This window comes from Sturnus vulgaris, chromosome 1 (assembly GCF_052056855.1).
Source record: "Sturnus vulgaris isolate bStuVul1 chromosome 1, bStuVul1.hap1, whole genome shotgun sequence".
NCBI lineage: Eukaryota > Metazoa > Chordata > Aves > Passeriformes > Sturnidae > Sturnus > Sturnus vulgaris.
In genome coordinates this window covers 71,951,557-71,978,314 of record NC_142243.1, presented here as the reverse complement: position 1 = coordinate 71,978,314, position 26,758 = coordinate 71,951,557, and the positions used below count along the sequence as shown (strand labels likewise).

The 26,758-nt window shown below is 43.1% G+C and overlaps 1 protein-coding gene across 6 annotated transcripts in view; it reads left to right on the top strand.

The window, feature by feature from the left end:
* Positions 1 to 26,758, top strand: part of RREB1 (ras responsive element binding protein 1) — a 121,475-nt gene that overhangs the window by 32,306 nt on the left and 62,411 nt on the right. For 3 of the 6 annotated variants that reach the window (XM_014885837.2, XM_088169681.1, XM_088169686.1), the window contains exons 2-3: positions 24,136 to 24,255; positions 25,611 to 25,813. In XM_014885837.2, coding sequence (XP_014741323.2) covers positions 24,136 to 24,255; positions 25,611 to 25,813 — 323 coding nt within the window. Of the gene's footprint in view, positions 1 to 12,542; positions 12,913 to 22,934; positions 22,998 to 24,135; positions 24,256 to 25,610; positions 25,814 to 26,758 lie in introns of those variants that run through there. The other 3 variants (XM_088169669.1, XM_088169674.1, XM_088169679.1) reach the window with 2 other exon arrangements.

Sequence of the window (26,758 nt, the reverse complement as noted above, 5' to 3'; positions counted from 1 at the left end):
TATGCCTAGTCATTCAGTAAACATACCATGTATAGTCTGGTTTGTGCTGGCTCTGTCACCCTGCTGCAAGGCGAATTTGCTGGTACCACACAGATTCCTTAGCTCCTGGTAACTGCCTGACAAATAGGATGTTGCCATATGTAACATAAATATTCCACACAACTGGAGTTTTTTTACACTCTTGCTCATAGCATGTTTTTCTGACTGTGACAGTCTTAAGTCTGGCACTTGAAAACTGAGAGGATTACACAAAACAAGGTACCTTATCAAAGGATGGACCAGGTCCCACATGCGCATTTTTTTGCAGAATAAGGGTTCCACGCTTCCACTAAACATCAGTTGTTTGTGTTTACTAATCAGTGTTTTGGGGACACGTTTTTTTCTTTCTTTTTTCTCTCCTCTTAACTTTAAATGCCTGCTTCATCCTAGGTGATGGATCCCAAGTTAGAGCTTTGGTTGACTGAGAACTCTTTTCATTCTAGCATCTTTTGTAGAATTTCTCCCCTTACTCTTTCTCTTGGCCTTCTTTCTGTTTACCCTGTGCTAGCAGAGTACTAAGCATGACAGAGGAAGTGAAGAGCAGTACTGTGGCTGGATTCACAATTAATCAGCTCTTACATACGGTTTGCCTTCAGGTTTTTTTGCTTGTTTGTTTTTAACGTTGTGAAATTACTTCAATAACATTCTGACTATTTCTCTGCTAGGCAGAAGTAGCTCAGGAAAATGAGATGGAGCCTTCCTACCTACACCAGGGTGGAGTTTTTCCTTTTTGTGCCTTCTACATCTTGTCCTGTTCGTTGATGTGTGAGAAGACAGCACAGTCGTGTGGACCCCAGATAACCTTGTATAGAGCATTCTGGCTGTCTGCTTGGTGATGCCTGCTAGTGCCTGAGTTCAGCAGTGTAGCGACTGGCAATGCCTCCTGTACCACTGAGGTGATTGCTTAATCAGATGCAGGTCCATACAGGTGGATTCTCCTATAGTGACTTGCTCCTTACTTAGGCAGTGCTTCCAGAAGGGAAGCCGTTGCAGGGGGGAATGTTTGGGTGTTATATAAATGGACAGGACATGCATTTCTGGGACTCGTCTCTCATTGGCCTGGTCAGAGTGAATTATGTCTGACTGCTTGGCAGTTAATTGGACCATCCTTCCCATTTCCTAAGCTGATAAGCCCCTCACTGTCTGCCTCAATCAAGCTTCTTTGTTTGAGAAGTTACTAATGCTGCAGAAGAGCAGAATAACTACTTTCCTGTAACCAAGTGAGGGGCTCTGATCGATAAATCTGTGAAGATTCACCCTATTTCTTCAGCAAAATCCTTTCACGAGGCTTACTTGTACAGTAGCAGTTGACAGGTACTGAAAAGTAGGTATAGCCGATGTATTTCATACGTACCTTGTCCCTTTTTGAAAGATTGGTATTTGTGATTAAGTGTTCCTGTGAGCACCTTTATTCTGGCAGATCCCAGTAGCTGTGCTGAGTACCACGGGGGTCTGTAGATATCTCTCCATCAGGATCGGGTCTCAGAAATGTCTTTCTTTTACCACAAAGCCTTCAGACTGGGACTGTCTGTCTTAATGTGTCTGGATGGTGCCTAGCTTAGAGTGGGCGTTGCCAGAAGGTGAGTAATAAATGGTGATTAATCGTCTCTGAGCTATGGATGTTTGTGTGAAAAAGGACTTGGCTAAAGGCTGTGCTTCAACAAGCTCATCAAAATTAACCACATGGGAGACAGTAGTATAGCATCCCAAGGCCTTATTCTTCTATCTCTTGACTAGTTTTGTTTTGACATTTGTGGATTTATTAAATCTGATTGAGGGAGAAACATGGGTCCCTTTGTCTCCAAATATCAGTAAATATCAGTTGAGTGATATCAGTGTTACAGACTGCAAATGGGCTGAGTGATACAGAATCAGGGTGCACTAAAAGTAAACACCCTTTTGTTAGACTGCTCAGTAATCTTTTTAATGCAGAGGTGTGGTTATGAACCTTACAGGTAGGCATCCTTGTGTTTGTGCCATTGAGTCTATGATACAAATACATAGGAAGGATGTAAAGGTACCAATTCCTGTGTTAATTATATATTGAAGTTGAAAAGTAATTTTATATTACAGGAGATCATTTATCCTTTGCAGTCAAAACAATAAATATATATAAAACCTAAATCATTCTGATTTTAAAATAATTCCCGTTCTGAGTTTACATACTTACTTGAGCAATGCATTGCATCTATGTGATTACACAGTTATTTCTAAAACTTTCGGAAAAGAGGATTCATCACAAAAATCTTCCTTCTCCCTCCATCCTTCAGCTGCTCCTGGCAACTTCCAGGGCCCAAAGCACACAAGGCAGGTATTGCAGGGTTTGTTCCTTGTGCAGAAATTAGAAGAATTGTGACTTTTTGTTCTTAAAACCCTTCCAAAACGGGGTTTGTTTTGACGTAGTCACAGAGGATGTACTTCTGAGCTGGGAGTGTTGAATCCCAGGATGTCTGTGGCATCGTGGCAGGGTGATAAGACACGGTCACTGTTGAGTTGGGGTGGCTCTTGAGTGGTGTTCTGCCATTACTGTTTATTATGCCTGAGAAATGTAGGAACCCAGGGCCCTGAATACCGGGCCTGGTCCATAGGGCAGGATCTGCTGGAGGGACTGAGGAAGCAACCTCCAGCAGTGGCTGGATCACATCCCTTCCTCCCAAGGACTTAACCTGCAGTCGTCAGACCCCAGGCAGGAGGCCAGAGACTTCTCCTACTGTGACTTCTTTTATTAGCATTTTTATTGGCTGACAGCATTCAAGGTGATGGGTGGAGTATTTGCATTTTGGATTTTAAAGTTTCTGGAAGAGGCTTTGTGGTGTGTGCCCTGTGTGACCATTACCGAGGCTGGTCCCAGACCAGCCAGCAGACTGATTCAAAGGCCTTGCCATCTACCGTGGGATCAGCGAGCCTCAGGCTTTCTGAGTGGAGGTGATGAGGAAATGAGGAGGAGGAGGTGTCTTTGTCTTAAAAAAAGAAAAAAAAAAAGTTGGAAAGGAAGAACTGGAAGGCAGGCAGTTTGTCAGTGTGAGTTTCTCGGGAAGAAGGAACCTGCGCACGCAGCGGTCACCGCGATGGCACCGCGTGGGCAGGGCAGGGCAGGGCAGGGCAGCACAGGTAGGCCGCACTGCAGCCCTGTCCTGCCAGCTGGGAATGCAGAGGAAGCAGGGGCAGCCTGCCTGCCCTCAGACAGCCATCAGGGATACAGAAGTGTAGGAAGTGTTCAGCCTCAAAATTAGGGAGACTTGAAGGTGAATTAACTGCCGGGCCTGTAAATGAGCTGTGTGTTCATGTGTGTATAGGACCTTAAGCACAGAAAGGTTTGGGGTGAGTCTGGAAAGGGTCCATGTTTGAGGAATGTAGTTATTCTGGCTTCCGAGGTACTTTTTTTGTGTAGACAGCATGGAAAACGATTACAAAAACAAGTATTGCAAGGCACTTAATGAGATGGGAAGCTGGTGGTGTTAAGGCTGTGGCTCTTGGACTTATGTGACTGTGAGAGAATTTCAGGTTTTTTCTGCTTCCTTTCTCCATGCATTTTCTGAGTTGTGAAAAATCACAAGTGGAGTTTATCCTGTGGGCTTAAAGTCAGCAACCCCAAAAATGCATTGAAAATCTCTCTTGACTTTTGGAATGAGGGTCCATGAGAGCAACTGGACTCAAGGAAAAAAGGTACCTTTAATGTTTGCTGCCAATTCCACCAGTTTAGTCTCAGACCTCATCTGCTGAGACGTAACACTGTCTGCTTTCACCCTTTTGGAGCAGGGGTGACTGGGGCTAACCAGACCAGTTTTTAGGGAGCTCAGTCAGCTTCCTAATTTCCAGGTGTAGTGAGAGAGTCATCAGGGAGAGGAATGGAGAGAGAATGTCAGTAAGTTGCTCTGCATGAAAAGCTAGGCTGCCACGAGGATTTCCAATTGGACATCATCAGGCAGCTTTATTACTGCCCCTGTTTTCTCTTGCATGTGGCTCTGCAGAGCTTTAACCATTTGTGCTGAAACACTGCATGTCAGGTGTTTAGCTTCAGGCCACATTTGTTTTTGAAAGAAAAGTAAGTAGTAAAAAATTCTTCAGCCATTTCTGAGAATGAAGCTGAGACAAAAGTGACTTCAGGCTTTGAATTACTTTCATGTCTGCCTTTTTTATAGAAAATAGAAAAAAACCTACAGCAAACTTTGAATCCCAAACAAGGGAGAGACAGTTGACCTGTTCTTCAAGTTCTCAAGGCTATATTGCAGAGGCATTGAGATTTGAGAAAGACAAAGTGGGTGGGAGATTGGAATTATAGCCATCAATTGAATAAGTTATTTGTTATCATAGCTGATAATGGCAATGGTGATTTCTCCAGTGTGGTCTGGTCCTAATGTCTATTGTAATTCGGAAGTAAAGGGACTGTGCATGATCCAGTGAAAGCCAAGTATCCTCATGTCTGTCTTGCTCCAGAGCAGAGAAGGTCATTTCTACTCTGCAAAGACTGAACTTGGTCCCACATTTTGAGTAAGGACTTAGTGATCTTGTGTATATATCTCTGTATTTGTCCACTCTTTCAGGTGCAAAACACACGTGGGGAATGTGTGATTGTTTCTCTTGCACTGTCATGTACAGGTATAGGTATAGAATTCCTGCTTGAGGGATTTGTTGTTGTAAGATGAAAACGCTTTTCTTGTGAATGTGCTGTACTCTGTAGGCACTTCTGCTCCATGTGGAGTAAGGGTAGTTTGAAAGTTGTCGGACAAGATTTGCACTCCTTGCCAAACGCCACTGGTCTCCTAAATAAAAACAAGGGCCCAGAAGATTGTAAATACCTGTGCATGTGATGTAAACAAACTTCCTGATTCAGGGACCACTGCTGAAGTTAATGGTTCTCCTCCACAGAATGAACCTATTAGTATCAGTTCATTAGCAAGACTGAGGCCTTGATTTGTAATGAACCCTTGAGTGTAATTTGTAGTAGCCTGTTGATTCTATCGTACTAAGTGCTGTGGGTGCAAGAGGGAAACAGATTGAGACTGGAGTAATATTTACCTTTGGTTCCAGTCAGAAGTATTTAGAGCAAAAAAGAAATGTGCCACACCTCTAGGATCTCAAGTTAGCTTTCCTGCAAACTTTGGGCACAGAGAATGAAATACCCCTGGTGCTCAATACACAGGGCAAAGGCTGCTGCTATATTTAAAATATGTGTATGAAAACGGAACTTGAAGTTACTGCAAAGCTGCATTTGCAGGTATCATAGCAAGGAAATTTTTAGAAACCAGACCTGAAAGAATTTGCAGCAGAGAGTTTCTCAGGAGACTCCCCGGCATTTCTCATTTGTTTTGGTGAAGTGTTAAAAGAACTCCTGCTTTCTGTAGTTCTGGCTAGCAATAAATTACTTTATGGTTTTATTTTTGTTATATACCATGTATATGTATAATATCTATTTTTTACTTGATCGTGGAAGGGGGGACTGTGGAAAGAGAATTTTTAAGTTCTTTAACAAGCTAATTGATTGAAGTTATTCATTCATGTTAAGCACCTTAGAACAATATTGAATAGTTCTGTCCACTTCTCTTTTGAAGAACTCCTCAAAGTGAAAGAAAAATCCCTTTTTTTCTTTGTTTTCCAATAGGGAACTAAACTGATTTTTAAATGGTTTAAACAGTCTAGTGATTCTTATTCCATTTCTTTCAAACTTCTCACTTGCCCCTGAGCCTGACCACTCTGCCCCTCTCTATTTGCCCTCAGAATTACCATGCAACTAATTTTAGAGATGGGTTTACTCGTTTGTTTAAAAAACACTGCAGTCTCCATCTCTTGTAATCCACCAGGTGGAAGCAGATGTGTAGAATATCTGTGCATGTATTTGTAAATCTGGGTTTGAGCAGATTTGGCGTTTCTAAGAGGGTGGTGTGTGTGCAAAGACAAGGGAACCCTTGGCAGTGTAATACCATCAGTAAAGCAAAAATTTGCAGTTGACCACTAGCAGGGTTCGTTGGTGGCTTTTGTTCCTGCGGTGGGCAGGGTGACATTGTATTAGCCAATTCTTTTGGTGCATGGTTAGACATCACTTGTCTTGCTGTTCTGAGTTACAGTAGGGAGAAGGGAATCAGGGAGGGGATGGAGAGAATAAGATAGAAAGTGGTTTCTTAGAGATGGGAGCTCTTCCTGTGCTAACAGAGGTTTTGATCTCAGCCTCAAGTGTGTTTTTCTGACCTACAGACTTGCTCATCACTTACTGATGTCTTCCTTGTGCCCATCTTCCCGTTAACCACCTGGCAACCTTGGACCTCTCTGCTCTTGCAGAAAATAGCAGCTTAGAAGTCTCAGCAATATCCCTGTAGTGTTTGGCCCTCACAGTGAATTTGCTTTGAGTGCATCCTGGTTGGGAAATATGCTAAAAGTGCTAAGATTTTTATTTGGTTTGGTTGAGACACGGGTGGGAGGGCAGGGTGAGTCCACATGGTGTCAAACAGGAAGCTTGATGTAGCTCAGAGTGGCCTCTTGAAAGCATCCCTCCAGTCTACGAGTCTTCTGAAGTCAGTCATTTGGAAAGGGGCTGTGCTATCCAGATTTACAGTGCCTGCTGTGTTTTGTATAACAGAAATGCTGTGGTTGTGTACTGCTGCAGGTTTTTTGTTGTCTTTCTACAGGTTTTGTTGATGGTTTCTGCATTGACCTGTTGCACTAAACTTCATGTCACTGCCTGACAAAACTGGGCTCTTAATAATTTAAAGTTTACTTACAGACCAAAGCCTGAACAGTACAATGTGTTGAACATATATTGGACGAAATAATTTCCTTACTGACTTGTACTCTTTGAGTTTTGCCTTAATTCTCAGCATGTTATAGAAACAATCAGATTTCCTAAAAGTAAAGATATTTGCATTTTAAGTCCAGAGTTGCAAAACTGAGTCCTGTACTTGTACTCTGTTGGGACAAAAATAAAATGGAGGAAAATCTGAAAGAAGCCTTTTGCATCAGTTGAGGCCCAGTGGGAGCTGAGGGTCAAGATCACTCTGAGAATTAATCAGTTCACTAGAGAATATGATAATACGAGGAAATTACGGTGTTGCACTAAGTTTTTTAAGGCTTTTTATTAGTAGCAGAAACTTCAAAAATAAAAAGAGAGTGAGAGAAAGCCTGGGAGCAGAAGTGGCCTGAAGGGGAAATGACCAAGAAAATCTGAGAAGTGTAGAGAATGATGATTCAGGAGTGCTGCTTCACTGCATCTGTGTGAAAATCCTGTCTGTCTCATGAAGGAGGGTGAGAGAGATCACAGTTCTGTGCAATCTCACTTCTTAATGCAGTTTTGAGTAACGTGAAACAGTTCTGGGCTTTCCACTTTTCTTGCAGACTGAGGATTTTAAACAGGGAATGCCAGGCCTTCAGAAAAGTGACTGTAATCACAAATCTGAAAGCAGCATGTGACCTTCCTTGTCATTTCTAACAAGCCAGAACTTTGCAGAAATCTGCCCAGGCAAACTTTTGGTCCTGCTGTGCCCCAGTGCAATAATTATAATGCAGAAACAGCTGATGGGTCACGTCTCCGGGCCTGTGCAGCGTTATGACTTGCTACCTACATTCCATGTTTAGCTTTGAGAGATCAGATGGTGCAAGCAATGTGAGCTAGCAGTGCCTGAGGACATGCTCAGGGCAACACGTCCTGTCCCTCTGCAGCTTTGGTTTCTTTTCTCTTACTTCTGTCCCATCCCATCCCCTTAAGGTGATGCATTTTACAATAAATACCAATCTCTCTAGGAGGTGAGCTGCCCCTGTGGAAGCATGTGTGCCATTCCCACTGTGCTGTATGTTAAATCCAAAGGCCCAAGGTTTGTAGTTATTGTCTCTAAAGTAACTGGAGACTCCAGGTGAGCTGCTTGCCCTACTTGCTGGTGGCTCTGGAGCTGTGTTTGGTGCATGTGGCACACGGTGGCAGGCTATTTCAGCATTGTTACTGATGTGATTTAATGAAGCATGAGTGGTATTGGAGGGGGTAAATTTTGTCTTTGTGCATGGGGAAAGGGTCATTGACAAAAGTTTACAAACAAACAAATGAGTGGAAAATGAGGCTTAATTCAGTTGTGTGCGGGAAGAGAGGTGGATATTTTTGAGTTGTGTTTGTTTTGTGCTTAGCACTGTGCAAAAGTTACACCCAGTCCTTGATGTAGGAAAAATTGGATAGGTAAGCAGAAAAGTACTAACTGATTGCCTAAGACTGCTGTTGCTCTGCTAACTCTCCTCATCCAGGGATGCCATGGGAGAGGTGTGGTAGAGACATTTTAGTTGTGGTAGTTTATTTTATTGTGAACCTGTTTTCGCTGGGTTTAATCAGAAAACTGAATTTTGGGTATATTTTTAAATGTTTTTATGGCAGAGATATTGCAAGTGAGCTCTGAGTTGGAGAGAAGGGAGTGAGGGGGGGGGAGCAGGAGGAGGGAGTCTGGAGATGGAGCTGGTTGTGGGTTCATTCCACTACATCTTTTCATCTTTCCCTGGTACTGCAGCACCGCAGGAGTAGAGTTACCAACAACATTCTTGCTCAGGTCTCTCATCCCTCACTCAAATAGAGGGTGTAATTTGACTATGTCTCAGCTCCCATGTGTGAAGGCTGTTGATGAAACTATATGTATGTGCATTTTTAAGTACAAACAAAAACCAAACCCAAACAAACACAAATCTCAATTCAGATCTGTTCCATGATCCTGGATCACCATGTGGTTGTTCAAACTCTAGAACTGGCATGAGGCCGGAGGGAGAACACGTGGCCAGAGCTGTGGGGTAAAGTGAGGACTGGCAGTCTGTCCTTCTGAATGACAGCTGTGGCTTACATCAGGTTAAATCAGTCTGTACGCTTCAGGGTGAGGCAAAGCAGAATGGATTAAAAGCAGGTTTTCACTTCTAGTCTTGAGTTTCCTGCAATCCTACATCAGCTTGTGGGTGCATGTATTTCTGCATCCCAGCTGCCATGGAAAATGAGAGACATCTTCTTACAGGACAGTTCTCACTTGTCAGTATTTACTGAAGTTTTTCTGATCCAAATGGCTGTGTCCACAGCTGTCATGGATAGATTGTGAATCTGGATTTTAAACTCCTGCTCCTCCATTCCTATCAGCTGTTTCCGGTCGCACACAGGTTAACAGTGAGGCCTGCTGGCTTGCTTAATGGGTGGCCTGGCGCTGCCTTTGGGCTCAGGCAGATCATTTCTATTGGCCAAGGTTATCTCCTCCTGACCTTGTAGCCAGAATTCAGCTTCCCGTTTGCATGGTAATTGTGAAAAGGAGGGCTTCTGAAAGAATTCCTAAAGGCTGGAATATCCTTTCTTGTTTTGTGAAAGCCGTGTTTTGTTTTGCTTTTTTAATCACCACTCTGAAGGGGAAATTAAAGTGCCGTAATGTTAAGTTTGCAAATTCAGAGAAGGTTGTGTTTAAAGATTCTTTTTTTTCTAAAATCAATGGTGGAGACTATAAATCTAGAATGGCATGGGGCCGCTGTACTCAATCTACCTTTGCTACTGTACTTTCTTGGTTGCTTGCTCACTGCACACTTGTAGCTTGCTGTACAGGATGCATGGCATCTGAATTCTTCCTAGCTGTAGCCTTTTGTACCAAAATGTCTTTTACCTTGGTTGCAGTTGGTTCAGTTTACGGGACTAAATGTGTTTGCGTGCTTTTGGCATGAACAGGGATTTCTGTTACCTTTGTAATGGAATGAGGCAGAGGGATTAGTGGGGAAAACGGGGAGAGACGGAGGAGTTGAATGGGGTTTCTTTTATTTTCTGGAGTCATGAGGCTCCTCCCGTAGCAGAGAGGGAGCACAGTACACGGGACCTGAAGACCTTTAAAGTACATGCTGAAATGGATGCTGGGAAGATACAGTACAGTGCTTGGGCACAACTCCAAGGCTCCCAAGGCAAGTAATATTTAAACAAGCTGAACAGCCCCTTTCGGCAAGCAGCAGGAAATCCAGCACTGAGCTTTGTGTTGTTGCATGGTCAGCAGAAGATAAAAGCTCAGGCTATGCAGCTGGGGTTCCCTCCTATCACTGGATGGCAAACTGTTAAAAAAAGATAAAAGAACATAAAAGGACAGGGGGTCATCTTATTGAAAAGCATTCCTTCATATTTTAAGCCGTCAAAGTACTTTGAAATACATTGAGCCTGATGTAAGTTAGGAACAGCACCATCGGGTTGTGTTGGAACCCTTACATCAGTTGGCAGGCAAAAGATGCGTTTGTCCCTCTGCTTCATCAGAGATAAAGATTTAACATGGGTAGGACTGTGATATGCACAGGTGCCTCACCACAAGCCCCACAGCAGGCAGGAGCTTCCCAGAACAATTTTTTAGGAGCAAGGCGTGTAATGGTGGGTCTGCTGCTGACTGAGGGTCTCATTCTAAAATGCAGTCAGCATTCAGCCATATACAGCATTTCCTGGTCCCACTTTGTGCAGCTCATCCTTGGTTAGGGACTATTTTAACAATGAGGAAGAGAATTTAAATGAATGAGATTGCTAGTTCAAGTCTTCTAATCAGTATTTACTGTGTTCCTCCCCTCCGTCCCTCCTCCTTTTTTCCTGCATCACAGCACTAGTGTCTTGGGAAAGAAAATGCTTCAGAGCATTTGTTACCAATTTAGCAGCAAGTACGTGCTCAAATTCGGGATTTCTGAGATCTGTGTGTGCCATATGTAGGCAAAATGTAGTACTTGCAAGTTCCAGTAGAAAGGAATAAACACAAATTTGCTGTTCTGCAGATAGTGTTTCTTTAATCTAATGAGACTTACATTTGTGCAGCCTTTTTGTTTTGGTAAGACGGTTAACCGTCCTCCCTGGGGTGCCTAATTGCTTATCATGAACTAATCAGTCCCCTGGGTATATGAAGGGATGAAACACTGCCAAGATAGAGCCTGTGACTTCCCCCAGAGGTGTGATAACCCTTCCAATTACCCCACCCTTCAGGGAGCCAGCTTACTGCTCTTTTAGAGACCTTGTTATTTCAGAAATTGTCCATGTTTGGAGATTTTAGGAAGTTTAAAGGGGTATATTAACTGAGAATCTTTTGAACCTGTCAAATTTGTATTGAATATCGTTTCAAGTTTGGTGTGAAAATGCTGAACATGTTTCTGTTTATGAAAGTGCCTACCTTCATAGCCCCCATGGCCTGCCAGACCCCAACAGATAAGGAAAAGGCCAGTTTCTGTCTTCAGCTGTTAGTAGATAGGGATGGCAACATCTTCTAGCTTCAGAAACCCTGTTTGAAGTTCACTTGAAGAAATGAGTGAAACAAATCTGGTGGTGACTCTTTGTTTTTGGTAGAATGATAGTTGCACGTTACTGTTTGTGAAATGAGTACGTAGGTTAAGAAAAGTATTTCATCTTACAGTAAAAAAATAATTCATTTTACTAGTGGTTTTGCTTGCATTCTCCTTTCAGTTTCCTGTTTTAACTCATTCATAAGACATGCTTGTCTGCTGTACAGGTTGAGATGGCTACTGATGGCCTGAATTCTTCTCTTATATCTTTTTATATTGAATGGTTGAGTTCCATGAGGCATATAAAGCTTGCTACAAAACAATAGTGTTTGAACTGGAAGTGAAAAACAGCTCATGCCATCTAGCACCTGAGTGAAAATATGAGTTCTCATGTTGAACTTTCTTTGTCCTTTACTTTTGCTCTGAATGAGCACAATTTTTGTGTGAAATTTGGAGGATTGAATCTGTCAGTTGGGTAGAAACGTTTTTTTCCTTGAAAGATTTGCAACCTAATCAATGAATAATATCCGATTTTTTTTTTCTTTTGTGGTTCTTTTAAGATACCTAAGGTTTTTTTCACTTCTGGTTGAAGAGTATATTCTAAGTGACCTTAGCAAGATCTATGTAAATAAAAATACTGTTATAGTGTATGCTGGCTTAAAACTTTAAAGCAAGGTAATTTCATGCTTAGAATTAAAAGAAGGTGGCTGTGTGGGCGTGTATGTTTATATGCCTGAGAAAATGTAAATGTGGAAGCATCACTCCTCAAAAGAAGTGTGACTTTCGGTATCGTAGGTCTGATTATGATATTTCAATCTTGCTTTGTTATGTGTGCATATATGAAAGTGATTAGTTAAGTTTCCACTGGCAAACTCTTGCTGTCCTCCTGCAGAAATTGGGGTGGGTGCACAGGCCACTTGATCACTTCTTGTTGCTGTTGTTCAGTTTTCTCTATTTGCAACTACTACTTGACCCAGAACTGGGTTGAACCTATACACAGTTCATATGAGTTTGTTTCAGGCTAATGTTTTTGTTAAATATATATCAATGGAGTCAGCAGAAGGAAATTAATTTCCCTTTTTGTATGTGAATTGTTTCAGGAATTGTCTATATCATCTGTTTCATGGAAATGTGTGAAGCTCTAGCAGTAGAATTGGTTTTTGGAAGGAGAGGGTGGTTTTGGACTAGCAGCAGACGTTTTTGGCTGGAGGAATAGCAACTTGAAACTTCACTTACTGAAGAAACCTGTTCACAATTTTGTCTGTTTTTTTTTTTTTCCCCAGCGTTCCTGAAATAAACTTCCTGCAATTCTTTGCAGTGTGCAGGTGTCCAGACTCCCCTTTACTCATGGTCGCCTGTGAAACCCGTCAGGCAACTGAAGGCTGTACCTAAAATTCTGCTGGCAGTGCAGCACACTGCAGTGGCCTTGATATAGTTACGGTGGACACCTTGTGCAGCCACAGCTGTAGCATCCCCTCGTAGTCCGAACAACTGAGTATTGCGGTCCAGGAGTCTACACGTGTGGAGGACTGCCTGGAATAGAAAAAGGAAAGCTGCAGAGATTGTAAGCTGCTGCTTGATCCGTGTGGCTGTTGTGCCGAGGAACATCAAAACTTTGCTGGATGGATCCGACAGCTCGTTGCAAAGTAGAGGGTCAGTCTTGCTGGTTATTTGCAGTTATTAACCTTAGTGGATTTTAAATTTTTTTGTTTCCTTTGTTTTTATATTTTTCTCTGTATGCCTAAGAGGATTGTGGCCTTGCAAGCAGAATGCTCATGTTCAGGAAACTTAAGGCTGTTTCTGCTGAAGGGCTTTGAAGATCAGCAGGCATTTCCTCCAGGGTTTACAGCATTGTTGAAGGAAACATTCCCTGCAGAAGTCTTCAGGCCTATCCGCCCGACTTTGGTCATTTCTTACCTCACCAGCACGTGGATTATGCTGTTTGCAGACTGTCTAAGCTGCATGATGACCTTCGTGGATTCCTCATGAGCTTTTACAAGGCCAGGCCAGTGTACTTTGTAAAATCCTTTAGAAATGCCTGCTAGGCTTTTAAAGTCCCAGAGCATAGACTATACTACAAGAAACTCGGAAGGTCAGCCACTGGATATGGTTGTGGATGAAGGGGGATTTGTGTATGTGTGTGTATGCAGTTCTTGTTTTGAAAATACATATTTTTTCAGGTCAGATAGAGATATATTGTTCCTGAGAAGGCTTCATGTACTCTCTGATAAAGCTGAGGGACTTCTGAATTCCATAAGAAATTGATGAACAAGATCCTTATGTCCTTTCTTTGCATGTGTGTTGCAGTTTATGAAAATGAACAGATGCTGTTTCATTTTGTCAGTGTGCTGGAAGCACCTCTCACAGGTTACTTGCACTGTGTGTACTTCAAAATAGAAAGAAAACTCATACTGAAGAGTACCACTGGCAAGTAGCTCTGCTGTTTAAAATTTTCCAAGTGGCTTTCCTGTGCAGTTCTCAGCTTGGAGAGGCTTGCCAGCACTATCTATTGCTGTAATTAATTTACCTAACTAAACCAAGAAAGAAACTTTGTCTTTCCGAATTTAGAGCTCTGCAAACAAGCCCAAAGGCTACTGGCCAGCTGGTCTAAGCCAGTGGGTGTGCTCACAAAACTCGTGGCACCTTGTTCATAGGTGGTGGGAGAGAGCTATTTTTCTGAAGGCTGGATTTCGTCTTCTTCTGGACGAAGCAATATACCTCAGTTTGAGTGATCTTTGGTACTTTAGCATCAGTGGCAAATACGTATGTCAAATAACCTCCAGTAAAATTAAAACTGCTAGTTTGTATCTTTGAACTCTGGTTCACAATACCAGAAGAATGTCAACTGATGGTTGTCTATGCTTAGTATTACATGGAGATTATGTAGTTGGTTTATATCTGTTCCTGGTCCTTAGCCACTGTAGATGTTGGTTGAGTTGAGATCTGCTTGTGCCTCTTATGGTGGAGGGGCAGATGTTGGCTTTGGCTTGTGGGCCTACACACTCAGCTTGGCATGGAGATACAAGCTTAGAAGGAGTGCTACCAGTTACCTTGCTCATGAAAAAGCTGTGTAGGCCTTAGGGTATTGCAGTTGGAGGCTGACATTACAAGTGCCTCCTAGGGTGGATGGGAGAGGGAGGGCTCTATAGCATGCTTCTGAGTCTCTTTGCTCCAGCATCTCTGTCTCTCTCTCTCTCTCCTCCCTGTGGCCTGTGCTCTCCCCTCTGGAAATCTCAAGCTAAAACTCCCTAATTTAAAAATCTATTTTGGGGGAAGGGGGTAGGGATATGATTTGTATTTCTAAACTCTAAATTATCTTGGTTATAGATTGTTGTTGTTGTTGTTTGGAGGATGTGATAAGGGGAATAGTTTGTGTGCTGACCAGAAGCAGAATACAGGAAGATATGATGTTAACAAGGTGGGAGAGAAAAGGAGGTGTTTGTTTAGAAAAAGCCTAGTCACTAAAGCCTGTGGGGCAGAGGAACCCTGCTGATAACACAGATGAAACAGTCTGCCTTTTCCTAACTTTAGAGGAGTGGAGCTTTGTAATAAATGGCTGCCATGTGGCAGCTGTCTCCCAGCTTCGTGAGCCTGGCAGTAGTTAATCCTGTCAGCAAGTCATGCTCCCTGGAAAAGAGCAGTGAGAAGAGCTTCAAACTCTTGAATCATTCTATCTGCAAAATATTTGCATGTTGAATGTCTTTCTGCTTAAAACAAGTTTGGTAATTTGATGTAGGTTTCCATCTTTAAGTAACATTAAAGTGCAGCTGTGTTGGCTTTTAAATAAAATGTTAGAAACGTGTTGAGATATTGCAATTCTTTTCTCTCTTTAAAAAAGTAATTTTCGTTTTGGAAGGTATATGTTCCAGAGTACAAAATGTGCTGTGTAGAGAAGAGACACTGTGTTGCTATCCCTGTATGTTAAAAAATTACAGGTTGAGCATTTGAGATCATGGTTATCCTTAAAAGCTTGAGGCTTTAAAATTAATCTGTTCACTTCAGTTTGCTTTTTGTATTTTGCTGAGCATATAATGTGTTTGTCCTTTTTCCAAAAGTCAAAAAACTAGAATTTTGACTTTAAAAATATGAGATTTTGTGAAATAATGTAGCACTCTGAGATTTTACAGGCTCATGATAAAATCTTGATGGTTGACAATACTGCCACCAGGAAATGGGTTTAAATCCCTGTAATTTCTACTTTTTCTTTTCTCATTTTGCTGTGTTATTTTGTGAAGCACAAAATATTTTGGAAAGCTACCTGGTACAGTGCTCCAAGCAGAGAGTGCGCTGGCATCTCCTGCAAAGACAGCGTGCTTGGGCTGCAAAGGATGAGTTGGGAGCTCTGCAAAAAGCAAACTGATGTTCTCTGTCTTGGGTTTGCCTGTGTTTGCTAGCATATGGATGCAGTTAGAGTGGTGAAACACCATGTGGGACATAGCTACTCCAAGAGGAGTTTTTTCCTGGAGTTTTTTCTAGCTTATCCTATTTTCAGAATGATTTTTGTAAAATTGCCTGTGCATTCAGTTCCTCTGTGAAACTCTTCAGATGCTCATCTTGGAGGAAGAGAATTGTAACCAGAGCACCACACAAGAAGCAGGGCACTAGCACAGGAGATTTTCTGTATCTTCCTCAATATGATTCATCCTGCCTCTGTAATCCCTGCTGAACCCGTCCTGCACACACACGCAGCTCTGGCTACATGTGAAGAGCAAGTGTGAGGGGGTGAATTGTTTGCTTGTTTCCCTCTCCAGAGATTTGCTTTAAACCTTCACCTCGAGTGCTGGCTCTGAAGCTGCCCTTGGCTGAGCTGCTGGCCATCAGGGTGAGGGACAGAGATGGGGACAGGGATAGGCCCTCCTTCCCTCCCTCCCCACCTCTCTCCCTCCCTCTCTCCCTCCCTCCCTCCCCAACAGCTGCAGGCACCAATTGCCAGGGAGCAGCCCGGCCGCATGGTTTAGTGGCTTTCTTCCTCTTGTTACTAATGTGCCTCCTTGTTTCCGTGATGCTGTGCAGAGGAACAAGCAGACGGATTGTCTCTTCCCAGGGTGGGTGCCCAGGCATCTGCACAGCCAGTTGGTATGGCACAGGAGCCCCTGTTTTTTCAGTGACACCAGGGGCTATTGATGGCAGGCTGGGGCTGTGCTGCTGCTGCTGCACAGATGCTTGCTCTTGGCCCACCTTAAAAGGACAAGATATCCCGTGGTTTAGACTGGCCATATATTGTCAGGGATGTCAGCATCTCCGTCACAGCTACCCAGCTGAGCCCGGTGTCCCACTTCACCCGCCCTGCGTGCCTGCAGCCTCTCCTCAGTCAGAGCTGAAGGGTGCTGTAACTTGGAGCATTTGAAGGGGAGGTCTCTTTTCTTTTCTGTTACTCAGAAATGTTTTCCATCTGGCTCTCCCTAGTGCAATGCATCTAGCTCATCCATTGGGCTCTCAGACAAATATCTCATGCCCTCAGCATAGTACTTGCTTAGGTACATAGGTGATGGGACATTAACCTATAGCTCCCCCCACATCCCCTCCAGGGTTTTAACTCAAGTGGGTTTGTCAGGGCAACGTGAAAATGAAAAAAACCCCCAAGCAACAAACTCACTAAGCTATATTTTGATTGTTTCCTCATTTTGCAATCCTTCACCCCCTCTTCCTTGTCTGAGATGGCAGCAGCAGCAGGAGATGAGGTTTTGTCTCCCAGGGCTGTGCTTCACCAGGATTGCTGGGGCTCCCCTTGGACAGGTGCATCTCCCTTTCCTCGGCCTGTTGGGCGTGCAGGCACACACAGTGGGGTAGGCCATTGGTCCTTGCTTCATCTTCCCCCTGTGCCCCTCTGCTCTCTTGCCTCATCCTGGGCTCCTTCGGGGCATGTGGGCAATGGTTTTGGCAGGCAGTGTGATGCCACTCGCCTGACCTGTCCTGCCTTTGCAAAATACTTGCATCCCGCCTTCAGGGCCCACTCCCTCCAGTCTCTGGCTCTACTCTGGACTCCCACCCTCCGCCACACTATGTTCCAAGCCTGTCCCCTTGCCCAGTGGGATGTAAGCCAGCCCTGGCCCAAGTGAGAGATGCAGCAACCGGACTAGGGAAGACTGATAGTGTGGGGAGAGACCCCGGGCCACGTCCCAAGGAGTGCTGCCCTGTTGCAGCCAGTGCCAGCCCAGGGGAGACGTGAAGGGACTTTCTCGGGTCGCCACTTCATCTAAGGCAAATAAACGGGAGTTAAAGCCAAGAATCACATTGACTTCCTGGAACTCTGCAAGCCGTCCGCACAGCTGTCCCCACTCCCCGAACACATGCAAAGCAGAGCTTATAAGGACAGACAGTGTTGCTTTTGTGTCCTTCCTCAGCCAGTGGGGAGGGCGCAGGGGAGGAGATGTGCTGGGTAAAGCCCAAGGCGTGTCTTGTTCCGTGTTCCCCCTGCGTTGTTGTGATTCCCAGTGACTAGGGGAAGCCAGACTCCTTCCCACTGGCCTCCTCACAGCTGTGCAGGCAGGCAAGGATGAGGATGGAGGGGTGTTTGCAGTTGTCAACATGGGAAGGAATGGACGGAGGTCCTCTTAGAGCCACTTGTTTTACTCTCCTGTTGCCCTGACTTTATTTTGTTGCCTAAATGTGGTGTTCACAGTCCCAAGTTTGTTAAGCTGTCTTCAAATCTTAATATCCTTTTTGCTTGTGCGAGCTCTTGAAGCTAACTGCAGTTTTGTGACAAAGGCTTCCTGGAGGACCAGGTACTCACCAACAAGCTGATACAAACAGCAGAGACGAGGAGCAGCCCACAGATACCTCTTTTGTCAGGGGAAATAATGCTAAGGTATTAGAAAAGTCTCAAAATTCATCAGCAGCTGCTGATCTAAATGCAGCCATAGGTTACTGCAGTTCTTGCAGTGCTGTGTGTTCTGTGTGGCACTGCTGTCCACGAAAAGGGCAGTGCTGGTCAGGAACTCAGATCAAACTCTATGAGGAGATTACCAAGTGCGCTGGGCTTTCCTGTTGGGAGCCGGGGGGCTGTCAGGTTTCGCTTTCGCTCATGTTGCCGGAGCAGCTTTTGCCTGAGTTCTCTTTTCTAGCCTAGCACAACCACAGGCTCCTGTGTGAGGGCTGTTTCCACAGCACACAGCTCTTGCGAAAGGTGCAAACATGGCTTCACTCTTCAAGTTAGCAAATGGAGCACAGGGCCAAGAGGATGGGCATGAATTCATTTTGTATTAAGGCTGTGTGGTGGCTGTGCACATTGCTGTAAACCAGTTAGACCATAAAGGTGAATTTCACCCAGGAAACCCCTGCTTTGCCCATAAGGTGTCTCATTGTTGTATTAGTACAACTTCCTTGTTTTCAGTGTATTGCACCAATGTAATGCCAGAGTATCATGGTGATTCAGAGTTGTTCACTAAAGGCATCAGCTAAGTTCAAATTCTGGCATGCTTTATGGAGAAAAGCTTCTGGTCATCTGAGCCAAAGTCTTGAAGAGCATTACTAGCCATAAGTTACCACAAAGGGACTTTCAAAAGATACATAAAAACTAAGTGCACACATGTATCCCATCATGCTTGCAAGGAAATAAAACAGGAGGAGAAAATATGTTTGAATATTTAAAATTTAGCCTAACTGTTAGGTGTTATAGCAACAGCATGCAAAATAGTCTGGAAATACAGGGATCATCTTGTTCTTGTTTAGTGCTTCTTCCCCTGTCCCACTCCCACCAGAAGATCGTGCATAACTTGGTTTTAAGGCATGTCCATGAGCATTTGGTTCACTTGTTTATTCCATGTCTGGGTGTATCTATGTGCAAGTTAGACATAAGGATATTGTGGACTCACAGGGTTATTTCGAGAGACAATGTATTATACCTGCATTAACACAGGCACAGTGATTCTTTCACTAATAGCTGAGAGAGTTTATAGAAAGGGAAGAGTTTGTCTTTTTTGGTGCTCAGATATTACCCTTCAGTAGATTTTACTCCTTTTGGTTGTTGTTCTTGTGTTTGGTTTTGTTTGTTGTTTTGGTTTTTTTTTTTGTAGAGGAAAATGTTACTTAGAGGTGCAAGTTCAAAAGTTTTGGGGTAGCATTCTTAGTTTTTACTGTTAAGTGAAAAAGCGGCCACTAGATACTCCCATGCCACTCTGTTTCTGTGCTTGTCTTCCTTTCCCTGTGGGCTGCTCTATACTGGTGCTCCAGCAGTGATGATGGTGAGGTGACACACCCAGTTGTAATTTTCTAGTGCTGGAGTGCAGAGCCAGCACCAACATTTCAGTAGCAAGGGCAGAGTTGGTATTAAAAAAGGTCATTTGGGAAAACTTTGTTCATTTGGTTTTCTTTTGCCTTGAGGCAGTGCTTTGAATAGTGTTAACCCTTTTTTTCTTCCCACACGATGCCTTTTCACCCTATTTCCTTCCTGCCAGCTTTGATGGAAAGTTATGTTCAAAAGGTAGTGCGGGTGATAGTGTGCATCTCTGTTGGGGTGGGAGTGACCATTTGTGCTTGGGAATGTTGCCTTGTGCTCTGTGTAGAAGCCTAGTGGGAGACCAGTGCATCAGAAGCAGTCTGGAGTGCAGTGTAGCGATTCTTAGGTATTATAATCTCAAGGGTAAAGAGTAAACTTTGTTTATTCAAATGTGATATCTCTCTTTGAAGTTCTCTTCTTGTCTAAATTTGTATACTAGCAGGTCTGGCCTTCATTTAAATGATCCTTGGGTTTTTTTCGTGCCACTTAGAAAAAAACAGTGGGAAAGCCTTGACTAAGTTAATAGTGTTGCTAAGATGGAAATGATGAAGAAGGCTCAGGATTCCTGTTTGGACCTCATGGGAAAAAATGGTATGAAATGTGAAGGGGGGGGTGAATGTTCCTAAACCTGTCATTTCTTTTCCCTGTTTCTTCTCCCCCACTGTGTTCTGTACTAAATACTACAGTATGTTTAATGAAACCAATAAAACTATTTGGCCAAGAGTGTTAATCTTTCCCTGGCCCAATTAGTGCATGGCTTCTACTTTTAATGTTGATGTGGATTTTTTTCGGAAGGCAGAACAATAAGCAGCTCTGTGCTATGTGTACCAGGTTTTCCCCCTTCTTGCCTGTATTGTGCATTTCTTCCTATCTATTCCAAAGGGAGAGATCATGTGCAAAGACAGTGGAGCAATCTGGAACAGAGACTTGTACCAGCTCCCAGGGGCCGGGACATGCTGCTCTGTGCTTGTGTAGCTGCCTCTCAGTTGCAAGTCAAATGACTATGACTCTGAAGACTCATCGTTTTTTTCTCCTTTTTTCTTCCTTCTCCTGTGGCCTGTGTTCTCCTTTTTGCTTCATTTGTGATGCTCTTCACCAGAAGGAGAAACAGCTGTAGCTGTTTAGAGTGGTCTTAAAACAAACAAACAAAAAACCCCAAATAAATACACATAAGCAAAGTGGGGGGAGTAACTGTTGGTGGGCTCAGCTTTAACATACAGTGGAGTCACACTTTATCCCAAAGGAGGAAACAGGTCTAGCAAGTGTCTTCCTGTACAGACTGAATGGGAAGTAACAAGGTTTTTTTCTTTTTTTTTTTGTAAGCTCTGCTTTTGCAGTGTCTCTCCCATTAGCTGGATATGTGGGGCATTAGGGGTGGACCTCTGTCAGAAGCAGGAGCCGTAGGCCCCTCAGGGCTCTCTGTGGGATGGAAGTTGCCCCAGTTTCATGTTGTCAGCAACCTCCTCAAGTGGAAGGAACACGTTCCTGCAGAAAAGACAGGTCTCTTGGTGTGGCCCTGCAGAGAGGGCTGCATTGTCTTGTTTGGTCCTGTCCCCCCTACCATTTGTCAGTGCTCTTGTTTAGTCGCTTGCTCTCTGTTTTTCCTCCTTTTCACACAGGATGAATGTGACACTGGGGGGTTTCTTCAAAGTAGAAGATGACTTGAATGCTTGTGACCACTTCCCTGTTTCCTAGAGGCTTTGGTCCGATGTTGAATGCAACCTGAGGCTACACTGTTTCTCAGCTTATTTCCTGTTTATCCTTTTTCCTGGAGGTCTTTGTTTTCTTTTGGGGAGAGGGAGGAAGGAGGCTCTGTCAGCACACCCTCCACACCGGGGCATTTGGTGTGAGCTGGGAGGGTTTACAGTCCTGAAGGCAGTATGGCATAGGGCATCTGTGCTGGTTGCTGCCTGTCTGATTCCCTGAGTTTCATAGGTGCTGTGGAAGAAAATCCCAACACTTCCCCATCCTCAGTGATGCTTTTTTTTTAAAGAGGAGGAAAAAAAAACCAAACCAACCAGCCTAAAGCAAAAAAAAACAAAAAACAAGGCTGCAAGAGAAATCTCTCAGTATGTTCCTGCCTAAAGGCTCTCTGCCACGGGTTTTCCCACAGGAAGGAGTGATTTGGCCCAGCGTTCTTATTGTTTCTATATCCTATTGCAAATAGAAAGTTTGCTTCTGAAATTTGTGTGTGCTGCTCATGCAGTTGTCTTTGTTTCAGTGGTGCATTTTTGTTTCATGCAAAAGAGTGGAAAACACATAGGTAAATAAAAGCATGCAGCAGCAGTTCAGTTGCAGTCTCTAGACTGCTTTCAGAATTGGAAATTTTTAATGTGCAGAAAATGTTTTTAAGGACAAGATCTCTGACTACATATATTTGCTTGCCTTTGGAGGAAGATATTTGGATTCAGAAAGGAAAAATAACCTTTGGCTCATAGAAACTATGAAAGGCTGTAATAGTATAATATGTAGTTTTCCTCCTGAAAAAAAAACAGAGAGCAAGTTGGCAGGTTTTTCTGAAACAGTAGGTAGGGTTTTTTAATGTGCATATATGCCTGCCTGTTCTGCCTACTCTCTCTGTGCATTTCCCATTTTCAGTGTTGCTAAAAGCAACGCTGGGAATTCTGACTGTAGTTCTCTGGGAAGCTACTAAGCTGTCTTAAAGTTACCTTGGCAAACACAGGAGTCTTCACAGTTACACAATAGACTTTTTTTTCCAGGATGTATCAGCGGTGACATTAATGTGCTAGGTATTGACTGAAAGGGGAATGAATATGTGTGTTTTGGAAGGAATTGTGTATTTTGTTTGTTTAGGGTTTTTTAAGGACTAAAGCACTTACTTTTTTTAACAGAAATGCCTCCAAATAGTTTAAACTAGTCCTTACTTTTGATACTGCTAAGCAGATAGAGCAAGCAGTTTTAGATTTAGGCCAGTCCTGAAAAGAATTCTGTTGCTTATGCTATTCAAAAGTAAGTCAGCTACCACTTAAGTGATTAAAATAAGATGGGAGCAGGGTGGAAAGAAGTAATTATATTGCTCTTGAATGAGATTGACCTTTTTTTTAAAAAAACCCAAAATAACAGTAAAGTTACAGCAGTTACAGTAGTTAACACAAAATTAAGGCAAGCAAATAAATGGCTCCCATAATTATTGGAGAAAACACAGAAGGATGGGTGCTTGGCATCACCTTGGAGTAAGGAATCCCTGTGTTGTAGGGCTCACTATACAGAAAAGTACAAAAATAATTAGGGAAAAGTTATTTTGAGTTGTTCAGGTTAGTCTGTTTTTCTGGTTCCGAATGTGCAGATGGAAAGCAGTGTTTGTTAAGAGGTTGGTGTTTTCCTGAGCCTCACACTACCGGGGCTTAGTCAGGTCCCAGGTTTTGTCTCTAGACTGCAGTGGCTTGCTGTGCCAGATCATCTGTGTGCCACTCCTTAAAAGGTTGGCAGCTAAATGTAGGAAGGTTGAATCCACTGCTTTGTCTGGCATGATGTGAAATGAGGAACCGTTCAACACAAGGTGGGCCCTTTCTTTTTGCCTGCCTATGCTTGGGTGCTCCAGATTGTTGGCAGTTGGAGTAACATAGTCGTTTATTGTTTTCAAATGCTGTTCAAACAGCATTTGAAGATGTGTTGCATGACTGAATTGCATGTCATCCTTGAGAATGTAATTTTTTTAAAAGGAAGAAACCCAGTTAACTGTGGTTTGAAGGCAATTGTCTCTGTTATTTTGATAAAAGGAAAACCTGTACTGAGCTTACTGGTTGTTATTTGTAAATCTGAGATGATGAAATGTCCATAGTGTGTTTGTTTTCATAATGTAATAGACATTTTGCTTGTAAGGTTATAAAGGTGTATTTCTCTGTTAAAAACATATCAGTAGTTTTCCATATTACAAATAACCTTTTCCAGAGGCTATAGCCATGAGTGCTGTGGGCAGAGAACTCCTGTTTCTCATGTGTTGATCATTCCCCATCACTTCTAAAACTGATGTTTAACTGCCCTGTCATTCTCCAAACCCCAATGATAGCATGATACGTTTGTGGTTTTCAGAAAGGGGTGTGGAGGAATTCTGTTGGTACATACAATGGTTACTTACGTCTTCAACTCATGTGGGAACCTTGGGCAGTGGATGTGAGGAATGTGCCAAATGGTCCCAGAAACCTCTGTAGTAATTTCACCACAGCTAGAAGGAAGAAGGTGGCCACCCTGAATTCATGTATTGGAGTAAATATTAATCTTCCAAGAAGAGAAGAGAGGAGCAATGCATGTGTGAAATTGAATCATCTAAATTCTCTAGGTGCAGAATATTTTCCAACTTCTTAATCGAATGTCACTACTGTCAATGATAGTCTAGCTTGCTCTCTCTTCTTCCATTCTTTGTTGGCTTAATATTGCAGACCAAGCTGGTAGGGGTTTCTTTGTTTGCCCAGGTTTTGCCACTGGCAGAAGCAGCAGCATCTCCCAGCCCAGTGCCTGGGCACTCATGAGAGTGGGTGCTTGGATGCACTGGCACTGCGGGTATGTTTCTGTTTCTGTCATCAGACCTGTCTGATAGTCAGGGGACCACTCTAAATAGAGGGCTTTGGTCTTACTTTCCTAAAATGGCTTCCATAAAAGCTTACTCCCTTTCTCTTTTTTCTTTCTCCCTCATGTAGTGCTAGAGGGTGCTGCTGAAGAAGAGGCTGAAGAGCCAGACGCAACTCTACATACTACACTAAGTGAAGAGACCAGCACCCCAGAAGAGAGCCACAGTCAATCAGGGGAGAAAGATGAAGGTATTTGGGTCAACCAGCTCTGTGACTCTATAAATTAGGGCATTGATTAAGAATGTAGAAACATTTCTTACCCATCCATACCTTATTGTGTGAAGAGTATAAGATACATTGAGCAAAAGCACTGATGCATACATTTCTTTTGCCATCTCTAACTTTTATCTGTCTGAAAAGTATTAAAATAGTAAAAAGTAGTAAAATAGGTTGAACAGAAGCATGGGCACATAAATTCTCAACTACCACTGCAGGCTTCCAAACTAAGATTTTCTTGGCTCACAGTAACTTGGCATCACATAACTTAGCCTCAAAAAACCACCTGTTTATAATCCTCAAACTTATGTTCCAAAGACAGTATTATGCAGAGATCAAATGTTCACAGACAAACGTGTTCCTCCTTGTTCACCCTCACATACTCTTCTGTTGCAGTGACTTTCTCACAACACACATTAAAATTCTATGCTTTCCACCAGATGTGACAGAGGAGTAGACTTGCAGGGTGTTCCTGTTTGTTAGGGAGACCTCTTGGGGGGGAAAGGAGTGTTTAAATTGAAAGCATCTTCCTTTTCAAACTTGTAAAGAGGAAAATAGAAGGCCTTTCCTGTATGTTTGACATGTCTGAAACCAAGGATGAGATTTTAGGTGTATTTTGATATCTGAGATAGGAGCATCCCTGCTGCTTACTGCATGTGATGGAGAAGTTTGAATCTTGACAGCATTAGCTGTGATGTTAATCATGTATGCAACACATATTCTGCGTGGACTAGTATGGCTTGGTAGACCAAAATCACACATGTGCCATTAGTGGCAGTAAAGAGGCAATAGGGAGGATACAGGGTTTTGTTTTGGTTGGATTTTTTGCTACTTTAGCTAATTCCGTACACAGAGCTGGCTTAAACCATGCTTAAAAGAGAACCCAGTACCCTACACTGTGTTACTAATGCCTTAATTGTGCAGTCCTGTTTAAAACACGTTGCCTGCTTGAATGATTGTGCTTGCCGGAGTGTGCATTCATCAGTACTGCTCTACTAGTTCATGGTGATCACAAGGTACCACAAATAATACCATTTCACAGCAAGAGAGTGTAAAGTAAATCGCTCTATAAGCTCCATTTTGAAATAAAGTTGAAAATGAAGAAAATGGGACTGTCCTATAAGAAAAATGTACACTTTGTCATATGCATTCCAATATGAGAAGCTTGTCTTGTTATAAGAACTCCAGTTATTATGGCCTGTTGCCTGTGCTCCATAATGATCCAGCAGAGTGTGATGTGAGTTACAGGCAGCTGAAAATACTGTGGGTTGAGGGTTTTTTTAAGATGGCCTAGGAACTCCTATGTGTGTTTTTGTTTTTAATTCCAGAGAAGCAGCTGGAAAGCTTAAACAGCTATAAGGCATCACCAAGTTCACCAAACAGTTTGGACGGAGCAGACTTGTCCTCCATTGACGCCATGATGTCAGCAGTGATGAATGTGGGGAAGATTGCTGAAAATGGCGGGAATTCTCAAAATGTCAAATCCCCTTCAAAGTCTCCTGCACCAAATCGGATTGGCAGGAGGAACCAGGTATGTAAACCCAAATGCAGGAAGGGCAAAGGGGCAACAAGCAGCTGCCTGGAAAGTGATAAGATGGAATTTACGTTTCTTTGATTGTTCTGCCTTTTTTCCCCTTAGCAGTTGTTTCTTGCCTCTGCTATTGTTCCTCTGTGTATGTTTTCTGGTATCCCTCCAGACCATAACTTAGAAAACTGGGAATCAGCAGGGTCCGCTTGCTTGGACTGACACATAAAACATTTGAGCATGAGCTCCAGTGCCATGCAATGGTGAGCTGGTCTAGCAGATGCCCCTAGCAGCAACAAAGTCACCTAAGAACTGCCGTTTTGTCCTGCTGCATCTTTTTGCCTGGTTATTGCATTCGCATAATCTCATGAAGTGTGTAGCTGCTCTGCAGAAGATTCTAGTGATTTATGGTAAAAGGTGGTTTCTGGAACAAAACATTTTTCAGGATGCTCAGTTCATACATGTAGTGTAAGGTGCTCTTCATTTCCTTGTTAGTAAAAGCCTGAAAAGCTATTGCAGACTGCCTTGTATAAATTTTGCAGAGTAAGTACATGTAGCTTTTATCAGGTTTTTTCCATTAACCAGTTGATGGCACCAGCTGATAGCAATATTGATCTAAACAAGTGAAAGGAGAGACTTATGTATCAGTTAATCTGTAGTTATTTATATCTGTGTTTTTCTCCTGCTGGGCCAAGCTCCACCAAAGAAGGTGCTGCAGGGTATCAAGAAAACCCCCAGATCCCTGTGGTCATTTGACTTTGGAGCTTAAGGTGAAGCATAGAGACTTTGCAAAGGAATCAAGATGTAACAGGGACCAGAAAGGTTGAGAGGCATGACTCATGTGATGTTCCTATAGTAGTTTATTAATAGCTTGCTGAGTAGCTGCCCAGTTGACAGACTTATGACTTGTCTTGGATTTTTTAGCATGAAAGGAGTTAAAAGCCATTAGCT